This window comes from Dicentrarchus labrax, unplaced genomic scaffold (assembly GCF_905237075.1).
Source record: "Dicentrarchus labrax unplaced genomic scaffold, dlabrax2021, whole genome shotgun sequence".
NCBI classification, from domain to species: domain Eukaryota; kingdom Metazoa; phylum Chordata; class Actinopteri; family Moronidae; genus Dicentrarchus; species Dicentrarchus labrax.
Genome location: NW_026136707.1, coordinates 26346464 through 26359564, shown reverse-complemented (window position 1 = coordinate 26359564; position 13101 = coordinate 26346464). Strand labels below are relative to the sequence as shown.

Sequence of the window (13101 nt, the reverse complement as noted above, 5' to 3'; positions counted from 1 at the left end):
ATACACATCAGCTGATCCTGGCAGTGGTTCTGCAAGCCAGGAGGTTCACTGCCCTCACATTATACAGCGCTAGAACACACACTCTCTGAAGAGACCAGTGCAGATACAATGGGCAACTGTACGCTATCTTGGATGTTCTCTCTGAGGTTTCAGAGGATAGTGCTGCAGGGATATATATGCACAGAGGCAGCAGGGCTGTTAGCACAGCTAAAGAAACATGTGAATTCCTGGTAGGGGTTCTTGGGGCTTTGATGTCTGCTAAGTCTTTTCAGCTGGGGAGATCATCACTGCCTGTTTGCAGGGAAGAGTCAGGAGATAATTCATGAGATCAGTTAGAAAGAAAGATGCTCCACCTGCAACAGAGGGGCAGAGAGTGGTGAGCAAGCAGCTCTCCGGCAGTGCTGTGCTCTCTCTGTCACAGTGAGCCAGGTTTCTCTAAAACAACAATCCTAGCTGCAGAAATAACTCAAATTGAAAAGTTGAAAATCTGGACCTGATGAAGGCAGTAAATTACCTTCTCCCTCCCTCCGTCTAATCTGACCCCAAATGTGTTCTATTTAAACCGCAAGAAGAACATACCTATACAGGATGTAGTGTACAGCACTTTGGGTGGTCGGAACACTAGAAAGGTGTCTCTCTCTCTCTCTCTCTCTCTCTCTCTATATATATATATATATATATACATATATGTATACACAAATATACTATTTGAAATACTGTAAGTATTCAACACATCAATATTTTTTTCACTAAACACATTTCCAATGCAGCTCTTCATGTGAAGTTTAGACCAGACATTTATATTAATTCAATAAAACTACACAGATATATAAATCCTAATATGCACAATGAAGTGGAATGATTCAGAAAAAAAGTATTGAACATAAATATATATATTAATATATATTATTATTATATTGAATATATTTATAGGGAGATTGCAAACAAATGGCTCCATGTTTAACATGATCACAAAATTGGGTTTTGTTGCCCTCACACCTTATATATATTATTTTCTGTTTTATTTTGTCACTTCCTGTCTTTGTCTGTTTTCCCCCCAGTTTGGATTGTCTCCCCCTCACCTGGACCTGTATCCATCTACATACCTGCCTGTCTACCAACCTGTCTACCTGCCTGTCTACCTACCTGTCTACCTGCCTGTCTACCTACCTGTCTACCTGCCTGTCTAGCTGCCTGTAAGATCGATGTATTGTGTTATCATCATTGTGTTAAATCACGGAAGTCATCCCGCTACTGTCTTGTGTTTGGGTCAGGTCCTGAGTGTATTAATAATTAATGTATGTAATTATTCAACAACCAACAACACAGTGAACAGTGCAGCTTCATACAGCTCATTCTGACCCACACCTCCAACACTGCCCCAACAAATCCACCTGAAGATCATCATCATCATCATCATCAACATCATCATATCGACAGGAAGAACAGCCATTGTTGTCATTGCTTACTGACAATCTGTAGCTGTACAGCAGAAAAAGTGAGCAAGTACTGGAGCTCCAGCTGTAAGTGTGTGTGTGTGTGTGTGTGTGTGTGTGTGTGTGTGTGTGTGTAACTTATCAGCTGTCTGTTTACCTGAACAGAGGAAGGTTGCCAAAAGAGAGTACAATCAGTTTCCTTCTCTTCTCTGAGAGAGAGAGAGAGAGAGAGAGAGAGAGAGAGAGAGAGAGAGAGCAGCCCAGTGTGTTGCAGCAGTATGAAAAGGCTCCATGCCTGTGTGTGTGTGTGTGTGTGTGTGTGTGTGTGTGATGATTGGCGCCATTACAGTGGGATAATTGGAGAAAGCTCAGAGGAAACGGTCTGTTTCTCTTTCGGAGATGTCAGCCGCTGATGGTCCGAACGGCACCGGAGCGTCTGCAGCCCCGGACTATGAATGGAGGTATGAGTACTACGACGACGAGGAGCCGGTGTCTTTTGAAGGACTCAGAGCGCACCGCTGTGAGTAGCTCTTTAACTACAATCCCAACAGTACGAATACTACTACCAATAGTACTAATAATAACGGTACTAATACTACTACTACTAATACTAATACTAATAATAATAATAATAATACTAATACTAATGCTAATAATAATAATAATAATAATAATACTAATACTAATACTACTACTGCTAATAATAATACTACTAATACTAATACTAATGTTTGCAGAGTACTGTGGATTCATCCTCACATCCTCTATCTTGTTTTTGTGTTTTTTTTGTAGACTCTATAGTGATCAGTTTCTGGGTCGGCCTGGCTGTCTTTGTCATCTTTATGTTTTTTCTGCTCGTGCTCCTGACCAAGACTGGAGCTCCACATCCTGAGTGAGTCACAGCAGTTCACTGATGAAAGTATCAGCCCAGCAGCTGAACACAGTGAAGTTAACAACGCTACCAATTCATTGTCTTCACAAACTGTCACATAATAGAGTGGAAGACTTCATGTGCAGACTGCAGTGGTCCATGTGTCGGACTCTCAGCTGACAGGGACTGACTGCACACTGCCTAAATGATGATGTTAGGTGTGCAATGCATTTGGGGATACTGTAAAGCTCAGAGGTCACATGGTGTTTAAAGTGTATTTGGAGCAGCCTTTGGAATGAGTCTGGTGAAACCCTCTCATATTCTGTCTTACACTGCACACTTCTAAAGTCCCTGTAATGTGACACAGCTTCAATTCTAAATGCATCTAGAAACCAACAGAGCCTCAACTATTGTTTAGTCGTGCCTGTTCATGTTGACATTTGCAGTAAAATGTGATTCCAGCAGAGTTCAGCAAGACTACCATCCATTCACTGATGTGCTCATTAACTGAGAAATGGTTAAACTGGTGAGGGTGATGGGTGTCTCTCAACCCGAACAACAATGTGTACGGCCACAGGGCCCCATTGTTGTCTAAAAAACACATCATTGAGCCACACTGTTGCACTGGCTGACATGTTCTATCATTACTATGAACACACTGCAGTTTATTTAGACTCAGTCACTCATACACTGTCCTACTTTCCCTAATACTCACCAGAGCACCAAATGTGGATTAATCCGCCGCTGAATATAGTCCCAAACAAATGCATTTCCTCCTGCCTGAGTAACGTTTGTTAAAAACTGAAACAACGACTCCCACCCTTTGCACAGGTTTATTGTCCCAAGATGGAGAACAAATCATTCTAAAAATAGCTTTGTTCCAGCTGCTACCATTCAGATCAACAAGGTGTAGTAACATGGCATGAGTTTTAGTTGTTTTTACATGAATTTATTTATTCAAGTGGTTATTTATTGTAGTTCTTTTTTATTGATCTCTTTTTGTAACTTGTTATTTCAATCTGTATTCACACATGCAGAGCCAGCGGCTGTCCAATGTCCCCTGAGTTATTATGTTAGCAGACGTGTCCCACTGATACTGTCCCTTCCTAATACTCTGATCTGTCAGATCAATGGTTCACATGTCGTCAATGAAAGGAGGGTAATTTTGTTCTTTGGCTCTAGACCATCATCTGCAGCATTTCCACTGGGCTTCTCTGAGAGTTCCACTCATGGCTCCCAGAAAATAGACTTGACGCAGAAAAGGTCGTTGCAAGTCTGTTTAGCTCCGTGTGAAGAGCTAGACTGACTCACAGTCAAGCCGGAATCAAAAGGGAGCCTTTGTTTTGTTCTGTTTCACATTTGGTGAACCCGCTTGGAAGTGTGACAGTGCACAGTTTATACTAAACAGTCGACTGTTTAGGATCAAACTAAAAATGCACTAAGTTTAATATGCGATCTGAGTGAGGGGCTCAAGCACAATTTTCCATCCAACATGTATTATTTCCAGGATATTTGATCATTTTAATCCATTTTCAGGTGTTTCCAGGACTGAAAAACTACTTTGTCTATCCACTAGTCTATCCTTTATGGGTCTGAATTTCTTAACAGAGGAAAGCGGGTACAAACATCGTCCATCCATGTTGTGTAGGTGCTGTAGGCAGTGTGTGAAATGGTTTCTGGTAGACCCAACGTGCTGAACTTCAGACTGTGATTTGTGAAGCAAACAGGGACAACTGTGTCACTAAAGATCAAATAACAACATCCATCTCCTGCTGTTAGTGATTTACACAAACTTTAGTGGAGCAAAGACCCTGCAGGAAGTTGCCATCACAACAATGAACACAAATTCAACCAATCCCTGTGCATTGTGCCTGCCTTTTTTGCAGCTTTGACCAATCAGTGTTGTTTAGTGCGTAAACGTTGAGCTATATGACCTCAGACTCACTTCCTTGTTTCTGAAGCTGCAGACCATGCAGGCGTCTGCAACAAGGAACATCTCACATTTTCCCCTCCAAACATTTTACTCTCACAAGTTGCCTTTGATTTTTTGTATTTTTCTATTAATTATACAAAACATATAAAAACGCAACAGTTTTGGCAGTTTGCCCTTTCTCGTGCGTGTAGCTCCCCATGTTGAAATGTACGTGTTGTGCCAGATGCCCTTGATGTGGCAGAAGGAAAACGTTTCATGGGAGTGCCGTCCTAGTGCTTTTCTTTATGAGTTATGAGAATTTAGGACTACCCAGTCTTTATAGTCTTAATGGGAATTAATAAAAAATGCCTAAAATCATTGCAAGCATCGCACAAACTGCAGTGGAATCACAAATTTAGGCAGCAACAATTAAAAAAACCACAAAATCCTGGAGGGACTGAATATTGAATGTACACCTCAGTTCTGTCGAGCCCTCTGTAAAGTATATATATTTTATTATGTTGCTGTTTGTTCAGTCCTTTCTGGTTCACTGTATCCTCTCTGTCATCCTTTCCATGTAGCGGCACTGGTCAGCCATGTGAGACGCGGCCCCGTCTGATCGGCTACAGGGACACCGACCTCAACAATGGAGCCCCTCCTCGTCCTAGTGGCCTGGATTCCTGCTCTCTCTCCTGGTGCTGTGTGTCCAAGGAGGTGAGCTCCAGAGCCCCGTGCAGCATAGCTGGTGGTGTGGGTGAAGGAGGACGCCACAGGAGGCCCAGCAGCAGTCTGGAGATGGGGGACGCCACGCTCCTGCAGGAGCTAGCGGTGACAGATAATGGGATGGAGAATGAAGCCATCCTGCTGGCCCACTTCAACATCCCCAACTGTGTGAACTCTGAGCACAGCTCAACGGTAGGGGAGGACGACCTGCTGCTGGGAGAGCCGGAGCTGCCAATCATCCTGGAGGGGCGGGATCGCAGCGGCAGGAACCGTAATGATTTCACATCAGCCTGGAGAGCTGAGAGCAGCTACTCATCAAATGTGATCACTCAGCGGATATCTGAAGACAGCACTGGTTTCATTGTGACTCAACTAGGGCTGGGGGTAAACGATTATTTCTTAAACCATTAATCGGGCGATTATTTTATCGATTAGTCGACTAATCTAACGACTAATTGGACGATTAACGTGAGTTAGCTAACGTTAGACAGATAACGTTAAAAGCTACTGCAATCTTCTTGCTACCGTTAGCTAGATCTAGCAGCTGTGCACTTTGGTGGTGCTAGGCTAACCAACGCGTCTGAGCTCTCTCTCTGAAACGGAGGCACCGCTTTGCCACTCGCGAAGGAGACAACAACAAGCACCAACGCTGGCCAAATCAATCTCATGCCCGTGCAGCGCGCCGCGCAGCCCGAGCTCCGTGCACCCCGGTGGCACCAGCCAACCACCCCAGCCCCCCGCGCTGCCCGCCCGCGGCAGGCCAGCAGCCAAAACCCACGCCAGCCAACGTTAGCTACTATAGATAGCTGTGTTCTGCAGCTGTAAGCCGGCTACCATTCAAGCCAACATTAGATTATAACTAACGTTAACTAACCCAGCACGAACAAACCGCACGGAGAGCCAAGACAGCCAGCCAGCACCACCGAAGTGCGCAGAGCCCGAGCCACACAACACACCACACGAACATGAAACCAACCCAGCCAACGCCAGCACCCACCCGCCACCGTCTCCTCCACGAGCGACAACGGGGCGCCTCCGCCCCAGATGCTCCCACATTGCCAAATGGAGTTGGTATACCACACCAGCACAACAGCAAAGAGCACAAATAACCACACCTTTACTTTGGGACTAAATTTGAAGTATTCCCATACCTTCGATGATTGAGGGCGAGCTGTTTTTTTAGGACTTTTTCTTTTATTGGGGCTTTTATTGGGAATTCTGTGAGGAGGTTGCTGTTTCGTCCTCCATTCTGCAATGTTTTGGTCTCCCACGTGTGTGTGTAGAGCTGTGGCGAAGCGTCGACGTAGAAATTTGACGTCAACGTATTTTTGACGTTGACGCGTCGCTACAGGCCTAGACTAAACATTGATGGATTAAGTGTTTACACCTCCGGACGTTCAAATATTCACCGACTGCTCACAGAATACACCGACTGCCAAACCAGGGACTCACTGTCCTCCACAAAACCTCACTGTCCTTCTTATTAGTGGAAACAGAAGACAGAAAGCTGCAGACTGGCAGCCCATTGTGACACTCGCGTCAGAAATCAGTGTTTCTTCTTGGTCCTGCAGGTGGATGTTTGATCTTCAGTGTGCAGAATGAACAGAGGGACGCTCATCCCTGTCCTCCTCCTCCTCTGTCTCTTACAGAGTAGGAGTGTATGTGGACTGTCCTGCTGACACTCTGTTCTTCTACAGTGTCCTCTGACACAGTGATCCACCTCCACACCTTCAACAGCACATTAGTAATGTCCATACGGTCAGTGGTAATGTGTCACAGTCATAATGTTCAAATTTATAAAGGATAAAGTGTATTCATATGTTTCATAATATTGTTATTATTACTGTGTCTCTGTATTCATTGTATATATTAAATATATCTGTCTATGTTACGTCTGACATTTAAGACTTCACATTGAAATCTAATGATACAGTAGTTCAGTTCAATGAAGCGTGCCCTCCAGTGGTCAGACTGAATAACTGCAACGCTCTATACAACTCTTAATATATTAAAGCAGTTCACTGGTGTTATTCAATTGCTATTTATTTATTTGAAGTGTTGATTATTGATAAACATAAGTGGAACTCGCATAGCTCTTTACATGAATTGACATCTTGTGGAATCGTTTATTGAATATGAATGCAGATTTCATATTTATTTATATTTCATTGACATATTATGTATAATTTCTTATGCAAATAGATATGACAAAGACACAACAGATGTCCAGAGTAAAGAGGGAAATATTTGGAGGAAAAGAGGTAAATTGTCTCAAACCAAATAGCTCACAGTGTGTGACTGGTTGGAAGTTTTGAGGATGTGGGTTTGAGTCCATTGTCCAGAGAAAAGAAGGGAGGAGCTCAGATAAAATAGTGCAGAGTGATGAGAAGTTGTGAGGTAATGTGTTTGCTTCTCTTATGATGCTGAGTGGATTTAGTAGTCTGACAGCCAAAGTGAAGAATTCAAACTGCTCAGAGAGAAGGTTCCAGTGTGAAGGGGGCTGAGCACCTGGGCACCCTGGGGGTCATAATGTTCTGCAGCCCCATACCAACAAACTGCTCTGCACTGTGTGTTCTGACCCCTTTCTATCAGAACCAGCATTAACTGTTTCAGCAGTTTGAGCTACAGTAGCTCGTCTGTTGGATCGGACCGCACGGGCCAGCCTTCACTCCCCACGTGCATCAGTGAGCCTTGGCCGCCAATTACCACCACTTTTCCCTTCCTTGGAGCACTTTTGATAGGTACTGACCTCTGCAGACCGGGAACACCCCTCAAGAGCTGCAGGTTTGGAGATGCTCTGACCCAGTCGTCTAGTCATCACAATGTGGCCCTTGTCAATGCTCAAATCCGCACGCTGCCCATTTTTCCTGCTTCTAACACATCAACTTTGAGGACAAGATGTTCACTTGCTGCCTGATATATCCCACCCACTGACAGGAGCCATGATAACCAGATAATCAGTGGTATTCATATGTATGTATATATCGCTTCTCTCTTACTCTGTGCTGCTTGACACAGTATTGTTTAAACACAGAGCATATCGGATAACATATACTCAGAAACTGATACATAACAAAATGTCTGCTCCTGGCCAATATTGGCCAACTGATGTTGCTTCATATAAAAATGACAGGGTCTAAAGTAAAAACTCTTTCAGCATAACTAAATATGTTCTATGTGTTTCCTGTGATTCAGCGGCTGACATGTCCGAAAGAAGACCGTTTCCTCTGAGCTTTCTCCAATTATCCCACTCTAATGGCGGCAATCATCTCTCACACACACACACACACACAGCTGGAGCTCCAGTACTTGCTCACATTTTCTGCTGTACAGCTACAGATTGTCAGTAAATGGTAAATGGACCTGTACTTGTATTTCCGACCACTCAAAGCACTTTTACACTACGTGTCACATTCACCCGTTCACACACATTCACTCAGTGATGGCAAAGTCCATCAAACAGAAACTAACTCATTAACACATTCACACACTGATGCACAGCATCAGGAGCAATTCGGGGTTCAGTATCTTGCTCAAGGACACTTCGACATGTGGCGTGAACCAACAACCTTTCGATAAGTGGATGACCCGCTATGCCTCTGAGCCACAGCCGCCCAGACAGTAAGCAATGACAACAATGGCTGTTCTTCCTGGATGATGATGATGATGATGATGATGATGATGATGATGATGATGATGATGATCTTCAGGTGGATTTGTTGGGGCAGTGTTGGAGGTGTGGGTCAGAATGAGCTGTATGAAGCTGCACTGTTCACTGTGTTGTTGGTTGTTGAGTTCTAGTTGGATTGCTGAGAGACACACACACACACACACACACACACACACACACACACCCACCCCCACCCCCCCCCCCCCCCCCAACTCACACACACACACACACACACACACAGAGCTAGACAGGTATGTAGACAGGTATGTAGATGGATACAGGTCCAGGCAAAGCAACTAGGATGAACTGACAAGAACAAGGGAACACAGACTGAATACTCAGGAAGTGAAATTAAACAAGACACAAGAGGAGCGATACAACATGCTCTATGTTTTCATATATATGTGGTATTATTTATGACCTATTAAACATAATGGACAAATAATTAGACTACAGTTTACCATGCAGTCCCCTGCGGTGTTCATTTGCCTGTTACACTATGTATTGCTTATGTATTTCCTAGAATTGCATGCCCCCCTTGAGAGGAGTTGTACTGACATAATCCCAGTTACTGTAGGATTGTTTTAGTCTGCTGCTGTGAGAGCCCCACTTCACAATGGGGACTAATTATTTCATCTCATGTTAAATACGCTGCTGCTGCAAACCCTGGTCTGGTTGTGGTAATCCTTTGTGCAGCTCACCCTCAAGGACTGTGCATGAGTCACTGAAGGAAATAATAAACCCTGCACAGGGTTGGATAGGCTGGCTCACTCACTGAGTGAAAGCTGGGCTCACCAAGAATGACTGAACCATCAGCAAACACACAAAATACAACCACGTTTAGCTCACTGACAGCACAGGACATCATAAAATGATATTTTAAAATTGTAAAAAGTCTGATCTTACTTTTTTAAGTTTTAAGTTCTCCTACACTCCTGTTCTCATTCCCAGGTTGCCAAATCCAAATGCCAGCGGTATTCAGTTTGTTACAATCTGAAACTTTACCACTAGATGCCACTAAATCCTACACCCTGGTCCCTTAAAACAGTGGTTCTCAAACTTTCTGGTGTCAAGAACCCCCTGACTGATACACAGGATGTAGTCTCACTAACAGTGAAGAGTGTGAAACCTATGTCAGTCATTCTCTCATGGGGATAACTTCTAGTCAATTAATAATACTAATAACAATATATGAAATTAAAAGAGAGCTACTGACTTAATGTATGTGGAGTTCATTACAGAAAAACTGAAGGAGGCTAACCACAGCTGGGCTGTAATATTGGACTGTTTCAGACACATTGTGCACAGGTCTGGTAAGCAGTGGTTGGCATAAGAAAGCGTTCTCTGCTGCTGAACTTGGAATACTGCAAAGGACAATACACTTTGGGGCGGCTGTGGAGCAGAGGCCGAGCCGGTCGTCCCCTAATCGGAAGGTTGTTGGTTTGATCCCCGGCTCCTCCTACACACATGTCGAAGTATCCTTGAGCATGACACTGAACCCCAAATTGCTGTGAATGTGTATGGATGAGTTAGTTTCTGTTTGATGCTTTGCCATCACTGAGTGAATGTGTGTGAAAGGGTGAATGTAGCATGTAGTGTAAAAGCGCTTTTAGTGGTCGGAAAACTAGAAAGGTGCTATACAAGTACAGGTCCATTTACCATTTACTTTTGGAATTCTGAGAAAAAAGAGTTTTTCTGTATTTCCTCCGCTGCAGTTGGCAACAATTAATCAGGTGCAGCAGCTTATTGATATAATGTGTCTGTGCATTAAGATTAGGGTGAAGTGGATTAGACTGTATTACTGTATTAGTTCCAGTATGTGAAAGAACAAACTGAACACAATTTATCACATTTGAAAAACATTTATTTTTCATTACACCTAAAATAAGTTACAATCATTTAAATAAAAAATAAAAACAATATATATAAGAAACAGGTACAGTATGTGTATGGTTAAATGTTTCAGTCTCTGAATCCCAACAAAAACTCGATTTATTACTCGAGTATATTGTAGCTTTATTTCTGTTTGTACATGTTTGACATGGAGTGGAACTGTGTGTTACTGACTAATATACTGCTGTCAATAAAAAGCCCTTCACTTGAGCTAACTCTAATGCCGACATACTGATTATTGCTTATGTTTATCTTTGGCTGCAACACCCAATTATCAGCTTTCACTGCATCAGTCCAACCTTGTGTGTGCGCTAACTCCTCTGGATGGGGGTGGTTGTGATGGGGAAGACCACTCCCTGTCTTTGGAGATGTCTCAGAATGTCCAGGATGGAGTCCAGCTCCAGACGGAACGCCTCCAGCTCTCTGCTCTTGTCCTGAGCCAGACGCTTCCAGCGCTCCACCTCTGACTGCTCACCGGCGTCTGGCGTCTGCCACGACCCACCGATCACCTGCAGGGACGGGGAGTTACTGAGGTTAACCAGTGCCTCTGTTGATTGTTCAGGTGGAAGGAAGAAGGTGCAGCCACTGTCACAGTTCTCTACTGGCACGCACTGGCCTCTCTCTGGAGTATAGCTTTGATTCGCTGAATTAATCTTCAAAATCTTTTATTAGATTAAAACATTTTATGACATTTTATGAATCATGCTTGCTTTGGAGGAGGGTCCCTGGACCTACATTTCAGCTCCTCTGAGTAGATGGTAGTAAATCCAAATTGGGGTATTTTGGGTGGTCTGGGGTGCAGCAGCTGGTTGGACATTAGTAACACAGGATGGTAGCAGAGCAGCACAAGCAACCGTTGCATTGCTAGATTTTCTTTCCTCTTTATTTCATTTTCACCCCTACTTCCTCATCTTCTAATAGAGGAGACAACAAGCATGCTGATGGTAATTGATGGTATGGATCAGAGAGAAAGTCAGTGGTAGAGCTGTTCTGACAAATTCCTCCGATACTGTCTAAAATGCGGTATTAGATCTCCCCAAGTACCCACGTCTGGGCACTGGTCCGATACCACGTCATTTCATGACCTGCCCTAATCGGACTCTTACAAAGCCAACAAAGCAGACAATGATAGTGATCATACAGGCTAAATATACATGTATAGGCTTGTTAAATAAATAAAAAAACACAGTGTGTGTGTGTGTGTGTGTGTGTGTGTGTATGTATATATATATATATATATATATATTTATATTTATATATACACATACATAGATACATACATACACACACATTTTTGGGATGTATCGGATTTGAAGCATTATAACAATAGCTCAAGAATCTGCGCCCTACTATGCATTTAGAGATGTTTATGGTGGAGCGACATGTCTCCCTGCTGAGTCCCGTTGATGAATACAAACGAAAAGAAAAGCTAATTTTAAATCCTTAATTAAAAGTCAGGTTTTCTCTTTTCCATGGATCTGACACACTGTACCTCCACACTCCTGCTCACATGTGATATTATAAGATAATAATGTTAAACAGAACATGACGCTGGGATATTGACACACAGTGTGATTTGATGCTTTCGTATTAATCTATGCAGCTGTCAGTCTGCACCAGCTGCAACCTCAAGTGTTATTTACTTCAAGTCTATTTTTTAGACAACACAAGCATAAGGGAGAGGTTGCCAATAAAAAGGCACTGTTTATATGTTTAGCCACATTCTGCAACCTGTGAGTGTGCTGCTCTGGTCTGTAATCTCACAGCCTGGTGACGGCCCATTTTTCCCCATCATGCCTCGCCCTAGTACTGGCTGTGTAGTTAATGTTGTGAAATGCACATTTTTTATGTTCCACAATGCTAATGGTACTTTTTGTTAACTGTCATTTTTGTGCTGATGTACATTTTTACATATCTTGACCCATGCAAACAGTTACATCGAGTTATGACGTAATTCTTCAACTTCTGTCAGCTCCAGCAATCTCAAATAGAGATCTATCTATGGAACCAGCTTCCAGTTGTGGTTCGGGAGGCAGACACCCTCTCCACATTCAAGAGTAGGCTTAAGACATTCCTCTTTGATAAAGCTTATAGTTAGGGCTGGATCAGGTGAGTCCTGAACCATCCCTTAGTTATGCTGCTATAGGCCTAGACTATTGGGGGATTTCCCATGGTGCACTGAGCTCCTCTCTTCCTCTCTCTCTCTTTCTGCACTCATTCATGTTCCATTAATACATGTTACTAACTCCACTTCTTCCCCGGAGTTCTTGTGCTTTCTCGTCTCGCAGGTTCTTATCGATCCTGGTGGAGCCTCCTGCCATGGTCCTGCTAGATTGCCATTGCCAATACTGTTGTTGCTGTGCACCTGTCTGTCTGTCTGTCTGTCTGTCTGTCTGTCTCTCTCTCTCTCTCTCTGTCTCTCTCACCCCAACTGGTCGAGACAGACGACCACCCACCTAGAGCCGGAGGATCTGTCCTAGGTTTCTGCCTTTTAACAGGCAGTTTTTCCTTGCCCTTGTCTCCAAGGTCTTGCTCATGGTGGTACTGTTGGGTCTCTGTAATTAATGTTATAAAGAGTTCGGTCTAGACCTGCTCT

At 43.5% G+C, this 13101-nt stretch overlaps 2 protein-coding genes across 10 annotated transcripts in view; one reads left to right on the top strand and one right to left on the bottom strand.

Moving 5' to 3' along the window:
- Positions 1–1509: 1509 nt before the first annotated feature.
- Positions 1510–6977, top strand: mrap2a (melanocortin 2 receptor accessory protein 2a). The gene is made up of 3 exons (XM_051407361.1): positions 1510–1956; positions 2229–2328; positions 4801–6977. Exons 1-3 carry the CDS (start codon positions 1836–1838, stop codon positions 5351–5353), a joined length of 774 nt encoding a protein of 257 aa, XP_051263321.1. The 5' UTR covers positions 1510–1835; the 3' UTR covers positions 5354–6977.
- Positions 6978–10454: 3477 nt separating this feature from the next.
- cep162 (centrosomal protein 162) overlaps positions 10455–13101 on the bottom strand; it is a 30036-nt gene continuing 27389 nt past the window's right edge. For all 9 annotated transcript variants that reach the window (XM_051407251.1, XM_051407252.1, XM_051407253.1 and 6 more), the window contains one exon: positions 10455–11014. In XM_051407251.1, coding sequence (XP_051263211.1) covers positions 10817–11014 — 198 coding nt within the window. In that variant the 3' untranslated portion in view covers positions 10455–10816. The remainder of the gene's footprint in view (positions 11015–13101) is intronic.